General features: G+C 37.6%; 1 protein-coding gene across 1 annotated transcript in view; it reads left to right on the top strand.

The window, feature by feature from the left end:
• DIAPH2 (diaphanous related formin 2) overlaps positions 1–21,753 on the top strand; it is a 940,956-nt gene that overhangs the window by 388,267 nt on the left and 530,936 nt on the right. Inside the window, exons 19-20 of the mRNA XM_081115447.1 lie at positions 19,171–19,269; positions 21,414–21,508. Of these exons, the coding sequence (XP_080971573.1) occupies positions 19,171–19,269; positions 21,414–21,508 (194 nt within the window). The remainder of the gene's footprint in view (positions 1–19,170; positions 19,270–21,413; positions 21,509–21,753) is intronic.

Below are 21,753 nucleotides of genomic sequence, written 5' to 3' on the forward strand. Positions count from 1 at the left end.
ACACCACTGAAGATAATATTATTAAATTATAGTTCTTACAGGAGACAGAGTATCTCATAGCTAGGCCCTCATCCAAGAACATTTTTGAAAGTTCTTAAAAGCTTACAACCTAAACTGTTTCTGGCACGTGTAGAATAAAGCACCTCATGGAAGCTCATTGTTAAACAGAAGCCACCTAACTATGATATATTTAATCACACACACACACACACACACACACACACACACGTACGTTTTACTTATCAATGATCCAACATCAAACTAAGTGCAACCATTGAATAGGTTTCATGGAAGTTGACTTACTTTACTTTGATAAATAGCTTACATGTTGAACTCAGGTTATTCTTATTCTCATTGTTGGGAGCATAACTTAAATTGACCTTGTCATAAACAGAGTATTCTATTTAGACATATGTACTTTCACTAGAATTCGGTCCTTGAGACCTATTGTTCTAAGGTATACCAGATTTACAATAGTTACATGATGTCTAAAAGCAATGAAACGAAGCTATGGTGTGCTTGCTTATTAGCATTTTGTCTAGCTTAACTATGGATTTTGATTAGACTGAATTTTTCCTTTTTTGTAGACTCCAGTTTTTATTGAAAATTATTTTGTCGTTTCCTATTTCACATCTTCCACATCCTTACCTGCTTGGGTATTTTCAGTGACTTGGTCAAATAGGAGCATGTTTACATCCAACAAAGATCAATCCATCTTAGACTAACTTTGGCTTTCCTTTTCAATGGCAAATCTTTGTGTCTTTCTTTCTCTTTTCTTCTAGCATTGTGATAACTGCATCTATAAAAGGGGGGAAAGACAATGATATCTGTTATTAATTTTAGTATTATATGCATATATATTTCTTAATTAATGCATTTCCAATATAGTAGTAAATGTTGCTTACTCCTTTGCTTTCTCTTAAAATTACCTTACTCGTGGCTAATATGAGCCCAGTTGTTGACCAAGATTTTCCTCCAGTGTTAGATTCTGACCTTCAGCAGAAATTACAAGCAGGACTTCCATTGCTTATTGTTGATGTTATTTGCATTTTTAATTTGAGGAGGATTTATCCAGCTATCAGAATGTTGTGTTATGTGCCTTAGAGCAGTTGTTCCAAACCTTCCTAAAATTCATGATTACCGAGGGAGTTTTTAAGAGACACTACAGGTATTGTGACATTCTGATTCCATAGTTATGGGTGTGTTCAAGTCCAGATTACAAGAGGATGAGAGAATAGGGAAGGACAGGGATGTGATGTCAGGCATTCTACATTCTTGGTAGTGTAACAGAGAGGTGATAGGTTAGGAAGGGAGAGGGTCATGAGTCTGTCCAAAAAACAGGATAACTTGGAGCTTATTCAAATACTGTTCTTTTCACGTTTGCAAAATAGTCTCAAACCTTGCTTACTGCTTTCAAATTGAAAGTCCCCCCAAAAAATAAGTAAGCTTGGCTTAAAAGAAAGAAAGAAATGAAAACTTCAGGTACGTCCTCTCCTACCCCTCTCAGTTTTTCTAATGCTTCGATTGCCTTCAACAGAATACAGGTGTAGTTTTGTGAGCTAAAGAAAATTACTGCTGAAAGATAAAATTGAAACCAGTTGGATTCCAAAAGAGAAAACAGAGACAATGTAACTATGGTTGTTTCCCATTGAGCTCAGCCAGCAACAAACCAAATTGAAATACTCAGTAATATTTGTATGTACATAGTGGAAGAGAACTGTATTACACAATATGCAAAGGTCTGATTTAGGTTTGTTTTTATAGAACTCAGATTTTCATCTTATCATAAAGCAGCATTACCAAATATTGTAGCTCCTGATGAGCTCTCATTCTACCTAGATATTGATGGGGTGGTAGAACCTAATTTTATAATGGCTGATTTGTTTTTACAGTCATTTTATATATAGACATATGACAAAGTCATATGAGAATATATGGGGGATAAGTAGGAGATGGTTATGGTTTGGGATAAAATCATTGGTCCCAAATGTGTAGGATTGACACATTTAAAAAAGTGGGAGTATAAATGTGTTGATTATGTGAACAGTATTTGCAAAACAGAATTTTCAATCAACAGTTATCGTAAGGCACTTCTAAATGCTATGTTGTAAGGAAAAGTTTGAATGTTTTCTTTTTTAAATATATTTTTATTGACTTTGGAGAGGAAGAGGGGAAGGGGGAGAGAGAGAGAGAGAGAGAGAGAGAGAGAGAGAGAGAGAGAGAGAGAGAGAGAGAGAGAGAGAGACTTCATTGATGAGAAACAATCATTGATTGACTGCCTCCTGCAGGCTCCACACTGGGGATTGAACCTGCCACCCTGGCAGTTGCCCTGACTAGGAATTGAACCATGCCCTCGTGGTTCATAGGCCAATGCTCAACCACTGAGCCATGCCGGTCAAGCTGACCTCAGTTTTAAAAAGACGTAGATAAGGGACCACACAGTTATTGAGCACCTGTGATGTCAGGGATTGGCAAACTACAAAGGCTAGCCTGCCACCAGTTTTTTAATATAAGTTGTTATTGGATTGCTGCCATGCTCATTTATTACTTATTGATAATGGTTGCCTTCATGTGACAACACCAGAGTTACAGTTGCAAAGTATGACCTGCAAAACCTAAAGTATTGACCATCTGGCCCAATCTAGAACTCTCACTTACACAATTCCTAGAATTTGCCTCAACTGCTTTTCAAAGGATATCCTGGTTCCTTCCAGGGGACTCTGGGGTGGAGGTGATCACCACTCTTCTGCTAATGTTCTTTGGCTTGGGCTTCCTCACCAAGCCTATGCCTTTATAAGCATATTCATGCACAACCACTTTAAAGATCTGGTGACTTCTCTGAGCCCTTATGTCCCTGACATAATCTCTAGTTTTTCATCCATAATTTACACAAAAATTAGTTTACAAGACTGGACCAGGTAGAAACACATACCCCAAGCCAGTGTTCCATTTCTAGTCCTCTTCTTCCCCTTCCCCCTGTCAAACAGTAAAAAATAAATACCACCCAGCACCTCCTATAGCAGGGGTGGGGAACATCCTGTCCCAGGGCCATATAAGGCCTGTGACATCATTTGGTCTGGCCCTGCCAAGGCATTAGGGGTTAATTAAATGTTTAATCAAATATAGCAGGCTAATTTTTAAGTTGATAATTTTGTGTGGCCCTCAAATGATGTTATAAATATCTCAATGGCCCTTGGCAAGAAAAAAAAAAAGGTTCCCCAACCCTGTCTTATAGGGATCACTGACCACTGCACTCAGAATTCCAGTTTGGGCAAGTGAGGATGCCAAGCCATGCCATCTCCACTGAGTCCTCTTATCTTGAGATATATGGCTAATATGCTAAGTGTCCAACCATCTGACCAATCGCTATGATGCACACTGACCACCAGGGGGCAGACAATCAATGCAGGAGCTGCTGAGCTGCAGTGATTTGGCAACAGCGGTTCTCAGGTGATACACTCCAAAACCAGAGAGGAGGAAGCCCAATTCCTCGTGGGGCTGCACCTTCAACCGTGGATTATGTTGTTTCTGGGGTACTGTTGTCCCCGAATCTGGTATACTGCACACTTGCATTTGTGTTCTACACCCTGTACGACAGCAACTTTGTAGAGTGCCCTCTTGCACCCTAGGACCCCTCAGGGGATGTCAGAGAACCAGTTTCAGCCCAATCACTGCAGGCCAGGCGGAGGGACCCCACCTGCCGGAGGGACCCTCGCTCACTCTGCAGATGCCAGGGAGGAGACTGCGGGAGGTTGGCTCCAGGGCATGTCCGGGCCTGTCTCACCCAGTCCCACCCTGCCAGCCACCTTCTAATTAATTTTCTTTCAATGTTCACAAATCCATGCACTGGGTCACTAGTTTAGTAATAAGTTATGGGAGGCAACTGTGAATCCTCTGTATCCATGGAGAATGGCGGAGCCTTGTAGCAACATCATGGACTTTGGGGTTAGACAGCATGGGATTGAATCCCAGATCTACCATTTAACTTTTCTCTCAGATCTTTCACAAGTTTCTGGGGACCTCGGTTTCCTTATGGACTGAATGAATGTATCTTCCCAAAATGTGTATGTTGAAGCCCTAAACCACATTGTGGCTACATTTGGATATGGGCCTCTAAGGATGTAATTAAGGTTAACTGAGGGGGAAAAACATGGGCCCTGATACAATAGAATCAGTGTCCTTAGAAGAAGAGACACCAGAGAGCTGGCTCATGCTCTTTTCCTAGGCACACACCAAGGAAAGGCCATGTGAATACAAAGCAAGATTGTAGCCACCTAAAGCCAAGAGAGTAGGCCTCTGAATGAAACCTACCTTCCCAGCACTTTGATCTTGAACTTTCCAGGCTTTAGATGGGTGAAAAATTTCTGTTGTTTGTTTAAGCCACCCAATCTGTGGTATTTTGTCATGGTATTCCTGAGCAGACTAATTCAAGCATCTGCCTTGAACAGTTACTAGGAAAATCCATCTAGTGCAGTGCCTGGTGATGGTTATATGTAGAGAGGCCCTGTGAATTTGGGGGGAGGGCCTTCAGCCCGGCCTGTGCCCTCTTGCGGTCCAGGAGCCCTCATGGGATGTCCGACTGGTGGCTTAGGCCCACTCCTGCAGGTCAGACATCCTTAGCACTGCTGCAGAGGTGGGAGCGGTCCCGCCACCGCTGCTGCACTTGCCAGCTGTGAGCCCGGCTTCTGGCTAAGTGGCGCTCCCCCTGTGGGAGTGCACTGACCACCAGGGGGCAGCTCCTACATTGAGCGTATGCCCCCTAGAGGCAGTGTGCATCATAGCAACTGGTTTTTCCGACGTTGGGCTGAAACCGGCTCTCTGACATCCCCCGAGGGGTCCTAGGTTGCAAGAGGGTGCAGGCCAGGCTGAGGGACCCCACCGGTGCATGATTGGGGCCCGGGAGGGACACGGGAGGTTGGACAGCTGGGGAGGGACTGTGGGAGTGCTCCAGGGTGTGTCCGGCCCATCTCACTCAGTCCCGATCACCTGAATGGAACAGCAAGCTAACCTACTGATCGGATTGTATGCTCCCTAGTGGTCAGTGCATGTCATAGCGACTGGTCGACTGTCTTCCCCCTGGTGGTCAGTGCTCATCATGGCGATCAGTTGAGCGGCCTTAGCATATCATTAGCATATTATGCTTTGATTGGTTGAATGGCCGACTGGACGCTTAGCATATTAGGTTTTTATTATATAGGATTCTTTTTTTTTTTTTCCAATCCTCACCTGAGGATATTTTTTTTTATTGATTTTTGGAGAGTGTGGAAGGAAGGGAGGGAGTTAGGGAGGAGAAGGAGAGAGAGGGAGAGAGAGAGAGAGAGAGAGAGAGAGAGAGAGAGAGAGAGAGAGAGAGAGATGGATGAGAGAGACACATTGGACACATTGATTGTTTGCCTCCTGCATGCACCCCAACCAGGGCTGAGGATTGGTCCTGCAACCCAGGTATGTGCCCTTGACCAGGACTCAAACCTGCAATCCTTTGGTGCACGGACTGATGCTTTAACTACTGGCCACACCAGCCAGGGCAGTTGTATGTAGTAGATTCTTAATCATTATGTACATCTCATATTTTCCCCGGTCATAATAGTCTGGGGATAAAAATAAAATGACAGAAACTATTGTGTGAATTTGTCTTCCAGGAACTAGTCTTCTCTAGTTCGCCCCAATTGGTTTAGGAATTCTCCCGGGGAGGCCTACTTGTTTCTATAATGTCTAGGTTGCCCTTGACTTTTATATGTTTAACCTTCAGAATATCATTTGCAGGTATTATAATTCATTGAAACTCTTAAATTGCCTTTTATACAATGCATTCAGGTATTTTCACGGACATGATAGTGCTGTATACCAACCAATATTCTGTGTTTGTAGTATTGCTGTTTTTGTCTGTACAGGAAACATTTGTGCAGGTACTTTAATATTTTGTTGCATATAATAATTGACTTCCTTTGATAAATAATAAGTGGTGAACAAGAAAATGAATGCATTGATACTAGTGATAAGGAATATGGGTATCAGACATGATACAATTGTGGAGAAGATGGAATTCATTAGGCATATTGAAAGCAGTGGCTCTTTAAGCCCACACCTCTACTGCACCACACATAACATATAGGTGTGCTGTTAAAATCATTTCATTTGAATTTCACTTCTACATTACAGTGTGCCTCTATGGCTAGGCCACCATTTGGTGTGTGTCACTTGGTTCCTGCTTTGACTGTTGATCATGCTATGTGAAGCCCAGGCTACATGCCCATGCCACAATTTGAAGTGCACACATTACTTTTCTAGTAACTTGTGCCGTAGAGCATTCCTTTGCATTCATGTATCAGAAACTTTTAGTGGTGACATCCTTTTGTTTCTTTCTTATTTTGTTTTCCTATTCATTTTTTAATTGATAATGTATTTACATGGTTTAAAATTTAAGAGTCACATGCCCTGGCTGGTTTGGCTCAGTTGATGGAGCGTCAGCCTGCAGACTGAAGGGTCCCAGGTTCGATTCCGGTCAAGGGCATGTACCTTGGTTGCGGGCACAACCCCAGTAGGGGGTGGGTGGGAGGCAGCTGATCGATGTCTCTCTCTCATCAATGTTTCTAACTCTCTATCCCTCTCCCTTCTTCTCTGTAAAAAATCAATAAAATATATTAAAAACAAAGAAAAAAATTTAAGAGGCACAAAGACAACCTAGAGTGAAATTTCTTCTTCCCACTTCTCTCTGTCACTCAGTTTCCTCCCTAGAATGAACTAATGTAATACAATTTCTATAAATCTTCCCAGAAACATTTTCTGCATATATCAGCAAATACATATAAATATTCTTCCCCTTTTCCCATAAATGTACTGTAGAGTCTTGAATAGCTTATTTGCTTCATTTAACAATATTTACTAAAGATCATTCCATATCATTCTATAAAGAGCTTCCCTGGTCATGAATATAACAACTGAGTATTCCATTGAGTGGGCATATTATAGTTTAATCAAGCAGTTTTCTAATGATGAGCTTTTGGGTCATTTTAAATCTTTTGCTCTTATAAATAATGCACAATATACTGTAATTTATTCAATTTACTTCTGGTTAATGAACATTTATAATATTTTTTACTATTAATAATACTGGAATACATAATATTATACATCAATCATTGTGCACAAATGAGAATATGTAGGATGAATGCCAAAATAATTGGAGCGCCTGTTCCTTTCCAGGTACAATTCTAGATACTAGTACATAACAGTGAACAAAACAATCACAAATCCTTACTTTTAACAGAGCTTACATTGAAGTGGGAGGTATAGACCGTAAATAAATAAGAGGTATATTTTGTCAGGTGATAATTGCTATGGAGAAAAATGAAGCAGGCAAAAGGAAAAAGGAGTGGCAAGGGGGAGTTGTGATTTTCAACCAACATCATCAGGAAAGTCTCTATGAAAAGGGAAAATTAAAACAAGACCTGAAAGAAGTGAGGGAAGATCAGGGGATGGTATAACATCAAGTGCAGAGGTGCTGATGTGGGATATGTTCTGGAATATTTGAAAACACCAAGGCAGCTAGGGTGGCTGGACTAGAGTGAATGAGAGGAAAGATGTAAGATATGAAGTCAAAGGAGACTACATTAAATATGAAGCAGGATATTCCAGGTTATTGTAAAGACTTTGGTTTTTACTCTGAATAAGACAGAAAACTATTGGAGGGTTTTGTAGGATGGAGGGAAGAATAGCAAAGGCTGGATGTCATGATGGTTTGAAATCCTTAGGTAGAAGTGGCGTTGATAAAATACCGGATTTGCCCAAGAGTGGGATGTGGCCTGTGAGAAAGAAAAGTGAATGTTGACTTCTCTCTCTCTGTCTTTTTTTTTTTTTTCTTGAACTGTTAGGATTGAGTTGCCATTTGCTGGGATGGAGAAAACTAAAAAGATGATTTGGGAGTAAGATAAGGAATTTGGATTGGGATGTGCTAAATTTGAGACACTTATTAGACATCATGTGGAAATATCCAGAATTTGAGAACTTGTTTTTAGGAGACACGGGTTCCCAGTGACCTTTCATTTGAAAAGAATATTTGATGGAATTGACAACACTGACTTTATTCCAGACATGCTCAGGTATATTTGTAACCAGGACTGAACAGTCCTACATTGTTGAGACCCTGGCTACAAATACTTGGTGTACCGGTTAATAATGCGGATTTTTTTTCAATAGGTGGAGTTACACATATGTTGATATATATGCGATTTGATATGTATGCTATTTTGTTGTATTGACAACACACTTCAAAACTTCATATGTCAAATTTTCTGAAGGTGTTAACATCGTAGATATTTTTACGGTTAAAAATGTCGAATTTCATGCCAAAAAAAGAGCACTTGCAGGAAGTTTAAATTCATTATTTTGAAGAACAGTGCTGCTGAATACTTTGGGAAGCTTATGGTGAATATGCTCCATCTCAAGATACTTGTGAACGCTGGTTTAAATGCTTCAAAAGTGATGATTTCGATGTGAAAGACAAAGAACGTCCAGGTCAACCGAAAAAGTTTGGAGACCAACAATTGCAAGCATTATTGGATGAACATGCGTGTCAAACTCCAAAACAACTTGCAGGAAGATTAAACGTTGCTCAGCAAACAATTTCTGATCATTTACAAGCATTGGGAAAGATTTTAAAGGAAGGAAAATGCGTGCCACATCAACTGAATGAAAGACAAATGGAAAACCAAAAGAGTCATCACTAAAATGTTGCATGGAATTGTGACTGGCGATGAAAAGTGGGTTTATTTTGAGAATTCCAAATGCACAAAATCATGGGTTGATCCAGGTCAACCATCAACATCGACTGCAAGGCCAAATCGCTTTGGAAAGAAGACAGTGCTCTGCATTTGGTGGGATCAGGAAGGTGTAGTGAATTATGAGCTTCTAAAACCAGGTGAAAACGTTATTACTTATTGCTACTGACAACAAATGATCAATTTGAACCACGCTTTGATCATGAAACCACCATAATGTGCCAGAGGACACTGCAAAGTAATTTTGCTTCATGATGATGCACCATCACGCACTTCAAAACCAGTTAAAGACACGTTAAAAGATCTGGCCTGGGAAGTATTAACCTACCTGCTTTATTCACCGGACCTTGCTCCTTCAGATTACCCCTTGTTCTGTTCAATGGCACACGCACTTTCTGAGCAGCACTTCAAAACGTACAAAGAAGTGGAACATTGTGTCTCTGAATGGTTTGCCTCAATGAATGGTTTGCCTCAAAACAAGAAAAGTTCTATTGGGACGGTATCCACAAATTACCTGAAAGATGGGGAAATGTGTAGCTAGCGATGGACATTACTTTGAATAAAACACTTTTGATGTTTATCTAGAACTTATGGTGTTTTCTTTTATTATAAAATCCACTATTATTAACCAGTACACCTAGTATTTTGGGGTGTTATTTTGTTCAGTCTTGTCAGGCAAGGTTAAACTAAATTGTGTGCAGAATTGTATCAGTCTGAGATGGACCACATTGAATAGAAAAGCCTAAATATGAATATCTGAACTGTATTCTCAGCAAGAAATTCCCCATCAGCCTGGTGCTACTAGGTATTATCATACTGATTTCTACTGGTGTATTTTTCTTAGTACTACTCTTGACATACATAGCCCTTAGGGCAGTGGTTCTCAACCTGTGGGTTGCGACCCCTTTGGCGGTCAAACGACCCTTTCACAGGGGTTGCCTAAGACCATCCTGCATATCAGATATTTACATTATGATTCATAACAGTAGCAACATTACAGTTATGAAGTAGCAACGAAAATAATTTTATGGGTGGGTCACAACATGAGGAACTGTATTTAAAGGGCCAGAAGGTTGAGAACCACTGCCTTAGGGTTTGTTGCTGGACTTACTGGTTTTTGACATCAATTCGGACATTTAGCATAATGAGAGGTTCTCTGAGTGCATGAGATGGCCAGAAAAACATCATACTTATAAAGCCAGAGCCAACCTGCCTGTAAAGGGATTATTTATAGCCTGAGTAAGGTACTTCACATAGGTTCAAGATTACAGGAATTCTCACAACCTCATTTGTCAAATACCAGGTTGAGGTTAACATCATACTTCAGTTTTGGTATTTAAATCATCTCTTCATACAAGGGAAATTCTCCCTAAAACCTGAAAGTTAACTTTATTTGTCCTTCCTAAGATATACATTACCTGCTGAGCTATTGAGACCCAATTGAAAATATACATTAGCTATTACACGTTGTTAAACATCTTGTTCTGGTGACATTTAGCGATGTTCAGTAATTGGCTTAATGAACAGGTGTGCAAGTATATTAGTTATGCAGATGTTAATTTGCAGTTACATGTGCTGCCTGATTTGGGGGGTTCTTGTCTAAACTACAACCAGTAAGATTTGTTCCTTAATTAGGAAATCATTACAAAGTATGTGTGTGTGATTCCCGCCATTATAGCCATTACTCTTGTTTAATGTGTTCTAAACTTCCGGAACACCCCTGGTAATGCCATTCCTATGGCTTCAGGTACTATGCAGGTGTCAGAATGAAATCTACGTTTCTGTGGGACGCCTGAGTTAGTGCACAGCTGTAGGCAACAGAGAGGGGACGCTTCACAGCTGTGCTATGCGACATGTAAAGGGAGTCGGAAACACAGTCTCCTACTCCATACTGCATCAGCTTTTCCTCCCAAGGTTTGGTAAACAAATGTGTTATTTCTCAGAAAATGGATCCAAAAACAGTTTAAAGAAATTGTGCTTGCTTACCATGCTGACTAATTTTTACCTGTATTTTTTTTTATTATTATTCTCTCCCCTATTGTTTCTGATTGCTAGCTACACTTGGTCTTTGGGATTGCCAAAGCTAACAGTTTATACACTATAAAAAGGGATGGGTATATTTATGTAATTTAGTCATATCCTTTTCATTTTTATGTTGCAAAAATGGACATTGGCAAGCTAATATAGCTAACACCCATGTATCAGCCTCCCAGGGTGAGCAAATATTAACATTTTGTCATATGTACTATAGGTCTTTGGTTTTAAAGAAATAAAACATTAGAGATAAAGTAGATATTTCTAGGGTGCTACTTATTCCAATGTCACCTTGCTCCCCCAAGACAAGCACAGTAAATAATCTGCTGAGTATCTGTTCCATGTTTTTATAATTTTACTAGAGGCCTGATGCATGAAATTCATGCAGGGGGCTTGGCCCTTGTAGCCCCGGCTTCATCCTGAAGGTCATCTGGATGGTCATCCAGTGTTCGTTCTGCTGTTCAGTCTAATTAGCATATTAGTTCTTTATTATACAGGATAATAAGCTTACATACTCATTTATAAGCAATATAGTACATAAGATCAATCTGCATTTTATTTTTTATTTATTTATTTATTTATTTTTTTTTAAATATATTTTATTGATTTTTTACAGAGAGGAAGGGAGAGAGATAGAGAGTTAGAAACATTGATGAGAGAGAAACATCGATCAGCTGCCTCCTGCACATCCCCCACTGGGGAAGTGCCTGCAACCCAGGTACATGCCCTTGACCGGAATCGAACCCGGGACCCTTCAGTCCGCAGGCCGGCGCTCTATCCGCTGAGCCAAACCGGTTTTGGCTATTTTTTATTTAGATCAGTGGTTCTCAACCTTCCTAATGCCACGACCCTTTAATACAGTTCCTCATGTTGTGGTGACCCCCAATTTCATTGTTACAAATCGAACATAATTAAAGCATAGTGATTAATCACAAAAAACAATATGTAATTATATATGTGTTTTCCAATGGACTTAGGCAACCCCTGTGAAAGGGTCATTCAACTCCCAAAGGGGTCGCAACTCACAGGTTGAGAACCGCTGATTTAGATGAATGCAATTGCATCATTTTCTACCACTTTTATTTTTCCATTCAGCATCATATTTGGGATCTATCTCTGCTGAAATATTTGGCTGTAATACAGTCACTGTAAATGCAGATTCGTATTTCATTATATAGTAATGCCTCCATTTGTGGACCTCTATTTAACAGAGTTTGGATTTAAAGGACAAAATTTCCAGTCTATATGCATATGTGAAAATTAGCACCCTGTTCATGTGAAGATGCTTTTAAACCAATATTTGCTTATAATTAAATTAATAGGTTGGTTTTTGTTATTAATTCACTTATTTTAAACAGATTTTAGCGAATAGGCCAGATGTTGGAAAAAAACACTATAGTAATTTCACCGACATAAATAAATATTACATATCTACATTTATAGTCTATATATTTAAATCCAAGAGTCGCTTCTCATAAACAATGTTCGGGAATGATCAGCACATGATCACACTGCATTGCTGATGGTAATTGATTCTGTTGAGTGGAGTGAATTTCTGAAGCAGTTTTAGTGGGTGCTGGCTGATGTTCCCACGTGTGCTAATCCATGCTCCAGCTGCATGCATTTGTTTACTTGAGGTGACTGGTGAAGGCACACATTTACTAGACCTATTCATTGTAAATTTAAAGTTGCAGTAATTCATATGAAAAACTTTTCAGTGAAATTAACTTTCCATACATACTTAATTTTAATTACACAAATGTGTCTACATAAGTAAAAATAGGTAAACTAATTTGTCAATTTTTTAACATATGCATTTGGAAAATCTGCTTTATTATATAATAGACTTTCAGAATTAATAGACAGCCGCTCACCTGAGTTACTGGTAGTCTGTTTTATCGAATATTCCACAATTTATCCATTTCATAACCTCTGACATGTGGGTTGTTTTTAGTTTTGTACTGTTGTAAGCATTTTGACAGTGAACATCTTGTCTCCTTGATCTTTTGGCATACAAGTGGAAGGATTGGGTTATAATTATGAACGGCACACCTTAAATATATTAGATGTTAATAAATGTGTATTTTAAGGTTGTTGGTCTAATTTTTACTGCTCCTGTTGGCACAATCAATACTCTGCCTCCTCATCCATACATGCATTTATGAGATGTTTTTGTTATTTCCAATTTGATGTCTGTGAAATAGTATTTCATTGGTTGTTTTCATTTGCATTTCCCTGATTACTGGTAAAATTGAGCATTTTTCTGTTACTTTCTATATGACCTTGGGCAAATGAGTTAATTTTCCTGTTCTATAGTTTTCTCCTTTGTGAAATGACAATGCTAATACCAATTGTATAAGGTGATATAAAATTAAATTAGTGCCAGGCACAGAGCATATATTTCTGGCCCCAGCACACTTCTGTTGTGCTACTCTACAGAGCATATTCTATATAACAAAAGCCTAATATGCTAAGTGTCTGATCAGCCATTCACCCAATCAAAGCATAATATGCTAATGATATGCTAAAGCCACTCAACTGCTCGCTATGACGTACACTGACCACCAGGGGGGCAGACAGCCAACCTGTTGACCAGTTGCTATGATGTGCACTGACCACCAGGTGGCAGATGCTCCGACTGGTAGGTTAGCTTGCTGCTGGGGTTCGACTTATCAGGACTGAGCGAGATGGTCCAGACACGCCCTGGAGCCCTCCCATGTCCCTACCCATCCCCGATCGTGCACTGGTGGGGTCCCTCAGCCTGGCCTGTGCCCTCTTGCAATCCGGGCTGAGGAACCCTCCCCATGAGTGCACGAATTTCATGCATTGGGCCTCTAGTATTTAATAAAAGTTGATTTTGGTGGTGGTTGTGATGATTGTGGTTATGGTTACTACTACTAGTACTACTGCCACTATTATTATTGTTATACAGTGGGGCCCTTGGCTTACGAGTTTAATTCGTTCCGAGACCGAGCTCGTTAAGGAGCTTGTTAATTCAAATTACTCTATCAACTCAATGCAAAAAATCGGCTGAGAGACAGCTGGTATCTCAAAAAACTCATTAGTCGAGACACTCGTAAGTCAAGGTCCCACTGTAGTTATTATCATTACTATTACAATTTCTTCTTTTGTGTGTTGCATATATGCGTATTATACATATATCTTTATAATATGTATGTGTATAGATATGTATATGTAATCGTTTGCTTATTTTCAGTGGTTTGTATGATATTTCCAGAAATGCAAGGGTAAAGAAGATTTTTTAAAAAGGGTGGAAAATAACAATTACATTTTAAAAAATTATTGTAGCTATTGCACATAGAAATTATAGATTTCTCCTGCCAGCTGTTACCATATTTGCACTCATTTTAACATTGACTTATTAATTGAGTTAAAATAACACCTATTTCAACTCATACAGGAAAACAATATTAGAGTATAGAATATAATTAGAATCACTTCTGGAATTGTATACATATGGATAAAATATGTATTTATGCAGGGAGATCACAATCCCTATATTTATGTGATATATGTAAAACAGCAGTTGGGCATTTACTTATTGATTATAGATATATATGTACGTGAACTTACATATATTTTTAGTATGGTTTTGACACTACTGTTAGCATTATTTACCCTGGCTTTATATATAGTACACTTAATAGAAAGTGTCACTTCTCCACATAATCCTTATAATATGATGTGACACATCAGATGATGCTGATTAAGAGATGCAATATTCTCTAATGTGGAACTGTGGCTATCAACAGCAAGAAGAAATTTTATTAGTGATATGTATGTATTAATTTAAGCTATATTGTTATTGATAAGGAAACTATGAATGCTAAATATCTTTTGGAGATACTGCCATAATTAGTAGTTTACATATAACCATGTATTTAAGAGTATGAGTAGATATTTCAGTCTTGTGTACAATTGTACACTCATGCTAGGCTAACACATTGTGAAGGTGACAAGTATTTGCTGGTGAAGGAATGAATAAATGAAAGCATGACTAGTATGCTGACTTTAGCAATCAATCTTTCTTACTGGAATTTTTAAATAAATTAAAGTAGTTATAAAATTTGTATTATGATTTACGATTAGTTATCACTGTGCAAATCGTTCAATGTCGCCCATTTCTAATGTCTTAATATTTGCTACAAATTACACATTTTTGTCACATGTTCTATGTATCCACTGGGATAGTGGAAATTAATAGGAAATTTCAGAACATTGCCTAAATTTGATTGGGGAAAGAATATAATCATGTTTACTTTATTTATGCTGATGAAAATCCCTCAGTTGTAAAGGAATAGATTTATACTACAGATGCATGTAAAAATCCATGAATTAAAGGAAATATAAGAATGCTCAGTGGGCATTTTACCTTAGATAATGAGTATCTTGATGTTAGCATATCTTTAATAATAATACAAATGCTTTATTATTATGTCATTATCTTCCTACAGACAGTATTTTATAATGTTTCAGTATTGTTGATCAGTTAGCTGTGCCAATTTATGAACCCAAATTAATTCAATCCATTGGATTCAAACATAATGGCTATATGGCTTTTCTTATGCTCAGTGAGAGATTGCATTTGACTGGAGGTCTCATTTTGGGCCTGCAGACCATAGAGCCATTGATGACTAAATCAGTTCTTGAGTTTATGTGTTAAAGTTTAAAATCTCTTCAGTCACATCAAAATAATTTCAAATAATTATAGAATCTCTATAATTTATTTTAAGTTTTTAAATAATTTATATTTTATTGTTATATGCACATTTAATCAGAGGTATACCTTCTTAACGATTTTTAAGTGCACAGTATAGTATTGTAGACTGTAGATACAATATTGTGCTGCAGATCTCTAGAACTTATTCATCTTATATAACTGAAACTTTATTCCATTTGAACAGCAGCTCTCTATTTCCCCACCCTCCAACCCCTGGCAACCACCATTCTACTCTTTATTTTCATGAGTTTTACATTTTAGATTGCTAATATAAGTAATTTAAAGCATTTACATAAAGCATTTACATTACTTATATAAGCATTGATCCTTCTGTGGTTCACTTATTACAGTTAACATGTCTTCTAGGTTCATAGGTGGGATTTCCTTATTCATAAAGGCCAAATAATATTCCATTTTGTGTGTGTGTGTGTGTCACCTTTTCTTTATTCATTCATTCCTTAATGGACATATAGGTTGTTTCCATATCTTGGCTATTGTGAATAATGCTGCAGTGAACATGGGAATGCAGATATTTCTTTGAGATCCTGATTTCAGTTTTTTTGGATATGTACCCAGAATTGATTGCTGGGTCATATGGTACCACTATCTTTCATTATTTGAGGAATTGTCATACTTTTTTCTAGAGAGGCTGCACCATTTTATATTCCTACCAACAATGTACACAGGTTTCAATTTCTCCGCATCCTCAGTAACACATCTATTTTTAAATAATAGCCATCCTAACAGATGTGAGGTGATATTGTAATTTTGATTTGCATTTTCCTCATGATTAGTGATGTTGAACATATTTTCCTATATCTAATGGCCATTTGTATATCTTCTTTGGAGAAATAACCATTCAAGTTTTAATCAAGTTATATAATTGTTCATTTTTTAATCAAGTTATGGGATATTAAAGTTTTGTGAGCATTAGAAACATATATGGAATAAAAGCCTATTAGGACAAATGGCATTTTGTAGTCATTATGAAAGCAGGAAAATTTTAATATATGAAGCCTTTAATACTTAGTTAGGTAAATTTTATGTATCATTGCCTCTCTTCAAATTCTCTACCAAGCCTGTGGTTGTGATTGCTAAGGATGCTTTTAGAGACAAGAAAGCAAAGGGCAGTAACAGCCACTGGGCAATATCTACTGATCACGAACCATGATTGTTTGTGAAAGTCTGTCTAATTAAGAGACTATTTTAAACTAGCTTTTCTCTAGTAATTCTCAGAACAGTAGCACCCACTCATGGAATTCTTACCATTTCTTGAACCCAGGATGAAGCCAAATTGCATACATAATACAAGAGAAATATAGTAGGTTTCAAAAAACAAAACTGTGAACTCTAGATATTTGAGACATCTAATCTTAATTTTAAATAACTTGTTCATTTAAAGAGGAGAGAGGTTGAAGTCTATTTTAATGAAAAAATGCAAAAATGAGGCATACGAAATGAGCATTATGTATGTCTAGGATAATCAGGAGGCTGTTAGTTTGCAGGATAATCTTAATGTATCCTTCATGCTACAGTATTTTTATCCTATATATACTTGCTTAATCAGTCTCCTGTAATGGGGTTTAAAACATATCGAGAAATTAGGACAGTTGTCTTGGCTATTACTTTGGGTTCAAACTAATGAATGATTTTAGAAGTAATTTCAATGTGATTCAGATAATTTTTTTATTGACAAAGGGAATGACTCTTGGACTGTCATTTCTTTATATAGTTGTCTTAAGCTGGGGGGTGGCTTGGAAATTGAATCAACTAAAATGCTGATGATTGCATAGGAAAGACTGTGCTCTTAGAAAGATCATTTGAGGAACATATGTGATGATTTTAAAAGAAACACATTAAACGTCATTTTTCTTGCCCTGACTGGTTTGGCTAAGTGGATAGATCGTCAGGCTGTGGACTGAAGGGTCCCGGGTTCGATTCTGGTCGAGGGCATGTACCTTAGTTGCTTGATCCCCAGTAGGGGGCGTGCAGGAGGCAGCTGATCAATGTTTCTCTCTCATTGATGTTTCTAACTCTCTATTCCTCTCGCTTCCTCTCTGTAAAAAATCACTAAAAATATTTTTTTTAAAAAAGTCATTTTTCTTCCAGCACTAGCAATAACTATTGTGTTGAGTAAAGATGGCAAATTACTTGTCATCTCTGAAAAAGATTATGATTTTTAAGTGTAATTACTATCTAGTCTCCTTAGACTCTGAGTCATTTTAGGTTGGTAATACTAGTAAAGTTTAGAACTATTAGGACTTTAGTTATTCAGATAATTTATTTTATAGTAAGTTATTTGATTTTCATGTATTTTGCACCATGAAAATAAAGTTGGTCTTAATGGACCTATAGTATTTTGATACCTTCTGTGATATGTCTAGAAAGTTTTCCAGATGCTAACATCTGTGAACACATAGCTAAGCAAAATGTACTGTGGTTGTGTTGAGTTTTCCTCTAATGAAAATCAGTAACTCCTTTGTGATCTCTGTACTAAAGTCAGATAACTTAAAATACTAAAGATAATTATTGCCTCAAAATTTAAAGTAATAAAGAGCAGGATTATGACTATATAATTGAGTGATGAAATTTAGGAACATGAGTTTGGGGGCAAGAGTATATCACTTCACTTGATCGAACAAAAATGTTGGCTTTACTTTACTCACATTTTTTATGGCCCCATTACCTCAAAAATTATTTTTATATTATAAGTAAACTGGTAACACATGAATGAATACAATGGTAGCTGTTGAATTTCTGTATTGGACGGTTTAGGGATTCGCCTGCCATAAAGCTTCATTTTCATAGCAGCCAGCCAGCCAGGTTACTTTTTACTTTGGTTTTTGTGATGGCTTATTTGGGGGAGGGCTGACGGAGGTAATCGGGAGCTAAAGCCACTCCTTGGAACTGCCACTCTACACAGTTTCAGGTCATTTAAATTCTTCATGAACTACAGGATTACCTTTTGAATACAGCATAAATATATCTTCTGTCCTAAGAAAGCAAACAGTACTAAAAAAATGGTGAGGGAGACAGAGCTAACTTACTCAAAAGACCTGTCTCTGAGGTTTGTTAATTATGTTTAAGCAAATGGGTGCTACTGTTGTGCAAGTTGCACATGGTTCATATCTATTCTTCAGAGCAGTCTCAGCAGGAATTTTTATATGGCAACCTGGTTAGCAGTTAAGTTACCTTAGGTACTTCAAAGCAATTTCACTGAATTAAAGGGATGCCTAAATTTTAGCATGTTAGGATAAATGCATGTCCTTTTCCTCAATTAGTCCAAATTAGGGAGATTTTACTATATATTTAATTCCAGTGCTTCTTCTAGGTACCTGGTAAAGGAGTAATTAATGTTGCACATTAGTTAAGAAGCAGCAATTGATTTTGGTTCTATTTGGCTTATCTTTTCTGCTTAAGTGCTGATATTTAATTTGTTGGGAAACCTCTAAACAAGTCTATATTTTTATGTTTATCCTCTTCCTTGAACTAATGAAATAAACACATTTATTGATTTTCGCATGCACTTTATTAATGTAGTTAATATGCCTTACTAATGTTATTCTGTGCATTTGTATTAGTGCCATTATTGTTTATGAATCAACATTTTTCTTTCAGTTCAAAAGAATGCAGAAGCTTTGGAGGAGAAGCCCCAACCTACCAAGAAGAAGGTGAAAGAGCTGAGAGTTTTGGATCCCAAAACGGCCCAGAATCTGTGTATGTGCTATTTCGTGTATAGGATGGTGGTGAGAGGGTGGTTATTGAATGGATTTAAACAAAGTTGTAACTTCTTCAAACAGGCATGTTTAGCATCTACCAGAAACACAATTCTGTGTAAACATGATTTGGTTTTCCTTTTTGTGGTTCAGCCAGAATAGGAGGCCATTTAGTCTTCCTCAGGTTTGATGTAATCTATGAATAATAAAGTTTTGGAAAGTGCTGATAATTCGACCTTGTCAGAGGACCAGTGAGACCTTTGGCAGAGCTGTACAGGGTTTTGTTTTCCTTCTGCCTCAGCTTGGCAGTGACAGGTTTAGCGTATTCACTAGTCCCATTGGGCGAATCCTTTTCTGATCCTCCTTTACGTTTGAAGTAATCGTGATGGGAGCTAGATAAATGGTTAACCACTGCACTTTAAAACTGGTTACTAAACCTTCAAACCTTTAACAAACCAGTCAGCCCTTAAGTATACTTTCATTAAAGCAGCCGGACAGTTAAAGCCGTCTTCATTTAAGTAGGCCTTATGTTTTACTTTGACAAATTTCCCCCTCTGTATTGAATTTAGCATTCTTTGTCACCACAGTAGACTGTGTTTATATTCTGAGAATACTAAAACACTCTGCATGAGAAATTTCAACACATCAAGCATTTCTAATTGCGCACAGAAATGCCATAGGAGTTTCTTTTGTTAAAGAACGTGCTATAGGGAATCCGATTGAAATAAACAGCTCATCATTCTCCTGTCAGCCGGAATGTTGCTGTCAGAAAAGCAGTCTCCAAGTAGCTGTTGTGAATGTGTATGCTGCTTATCTGATGGTACATTTTTTTCCTAAATATGTTTTCATTGATTTTTTTAAGAGAGAGAGGAAGGGAGCAGGGAGGGAGGGAGTGAAGGAGAGAGAGAGAGGGAGGGAGGGAGGGGGGGGAGAGAGAGAGAGAGAGAGAGAGAGAGAGAGAGAGAGAGAGAGAGAGAATATGAATCATCGATCAGCTGCCTCCTGCAACACACCCTACTGGGAATCCAACCCATAACCTGGGCATGTGCCCTGACCAGGAATTTAACAATTGACCTCTTGGTGCACAGATCAGTGCTCACCAATTGAGACACACCTGCCAGTAGTACATTTTCTTTATAAAGTGGATGTTTAGTGTTGTGTGTTTTTTTAAACACAGTATTATCTTAATTGCTAGTTGATATCTGTCAACATTATTAATTTTGATTATGGAGATCCCACTTGGTGTTTACATCTAGGTAATAATGTACCTAGACAGTACGGATTTTTTTTAAGTGCCAGAGAAGTCATAGGGACCTTTACATGAAAAAAAATTCTTAGGAATATATTCCTGTTCTGGTGATAAGAACAAACAAATGTTCTTTCAAAGGTATGTGTAGTGGAGGCTAAAGTATAATGTATTATTGAAAAATACTTTCTGAGTAAGCATAAGCTTTTCTGGGTATAATTTATTGAATTATTTCAATATGACATAATATGTACTAATTAAGATGATGTTGACAAGGGAAATCGTGATTCAACATATAAAGCAACTAATAGTATAGCACGTGAATGTCAGCAGGAATGCAGAGATCAATGATGTTCAGACCCTTTAATTTTTTCCTATATGGGAGAAATGCTATATAACTTGATATGCTTTTCTTGTATTTGGCTACTTTATTGTCATTCCTGAGAAGTACTGTGTTGGATGCATCTGACAATCTCCACACTAAATTCTACTTTGAATTAAAAGGCCCACTTGAAATCAGATCTACAACTTTTATGGGTCATTTCGTATCAGCTCAATCTAAAATGCCTAAACATGTAGTTGTCACTATTAGTATGAATTTTATTTTGTATATAAATATGTTAGCTGTAAACATTAGATCCTGTGATAATAGGCCATTTTACCTATTACTTGTAGAAGCTCAACTGGTGTTCCAGTTTGGAGACACAGGCAATGAGTGTTTATGAGTGTAGTAGTGTAGTACTTTGAATGGGAGGTACTTTTGTTTGTTCATAACTCTGTAAATTAATATTAGTTAGAGAATTTTCGTGTTTCAAGTCTATGAAATGGGAATCAGGTATTTATTAGGATGTTAAAAATTTTATGCTGTTCTGTTTTTAATAAACTCAAATTTATTTTAGCTATCTTCCTTGGATCATATCGTATGCCATATGAAGATATAAAAAACATTATTTTGGAGGTCAATGAAGACTTGTTGACTGAAGCCTTAATTCAGGTAACTTGCATATTTTCCTTTTATAATTCATTTTCACAGGTATTCCCACGTTGCTGTCTTCTAGAATGGAGTTGTAAGGAAATATTCTTCTATGTTTGGATTATACAATCAGGAATATCTAGCTGTGTTGATAGTCAGAGGACTTGACATAGAAGATCTAGGTTCTGTTTCTATTTCTTCCATTTATTAAACGTGTGTGTGTGCGTTTAAGTTTATGCATATGTAGATATACCATTCCCTATTAT

The sequence above is a fragment of the Myotis nattereri genome (assembly GCF_964212035.1).
Source record: "Myotis nattereri genome assembly, chromosome: X".
NCBI classification, from domain to species: domain Eukaryota; kingdom Metazoa; phylum Chordata; class Mammalia; order Chiroptera; family Vespertilionidae; genus Myotis; species Myotis nattereri.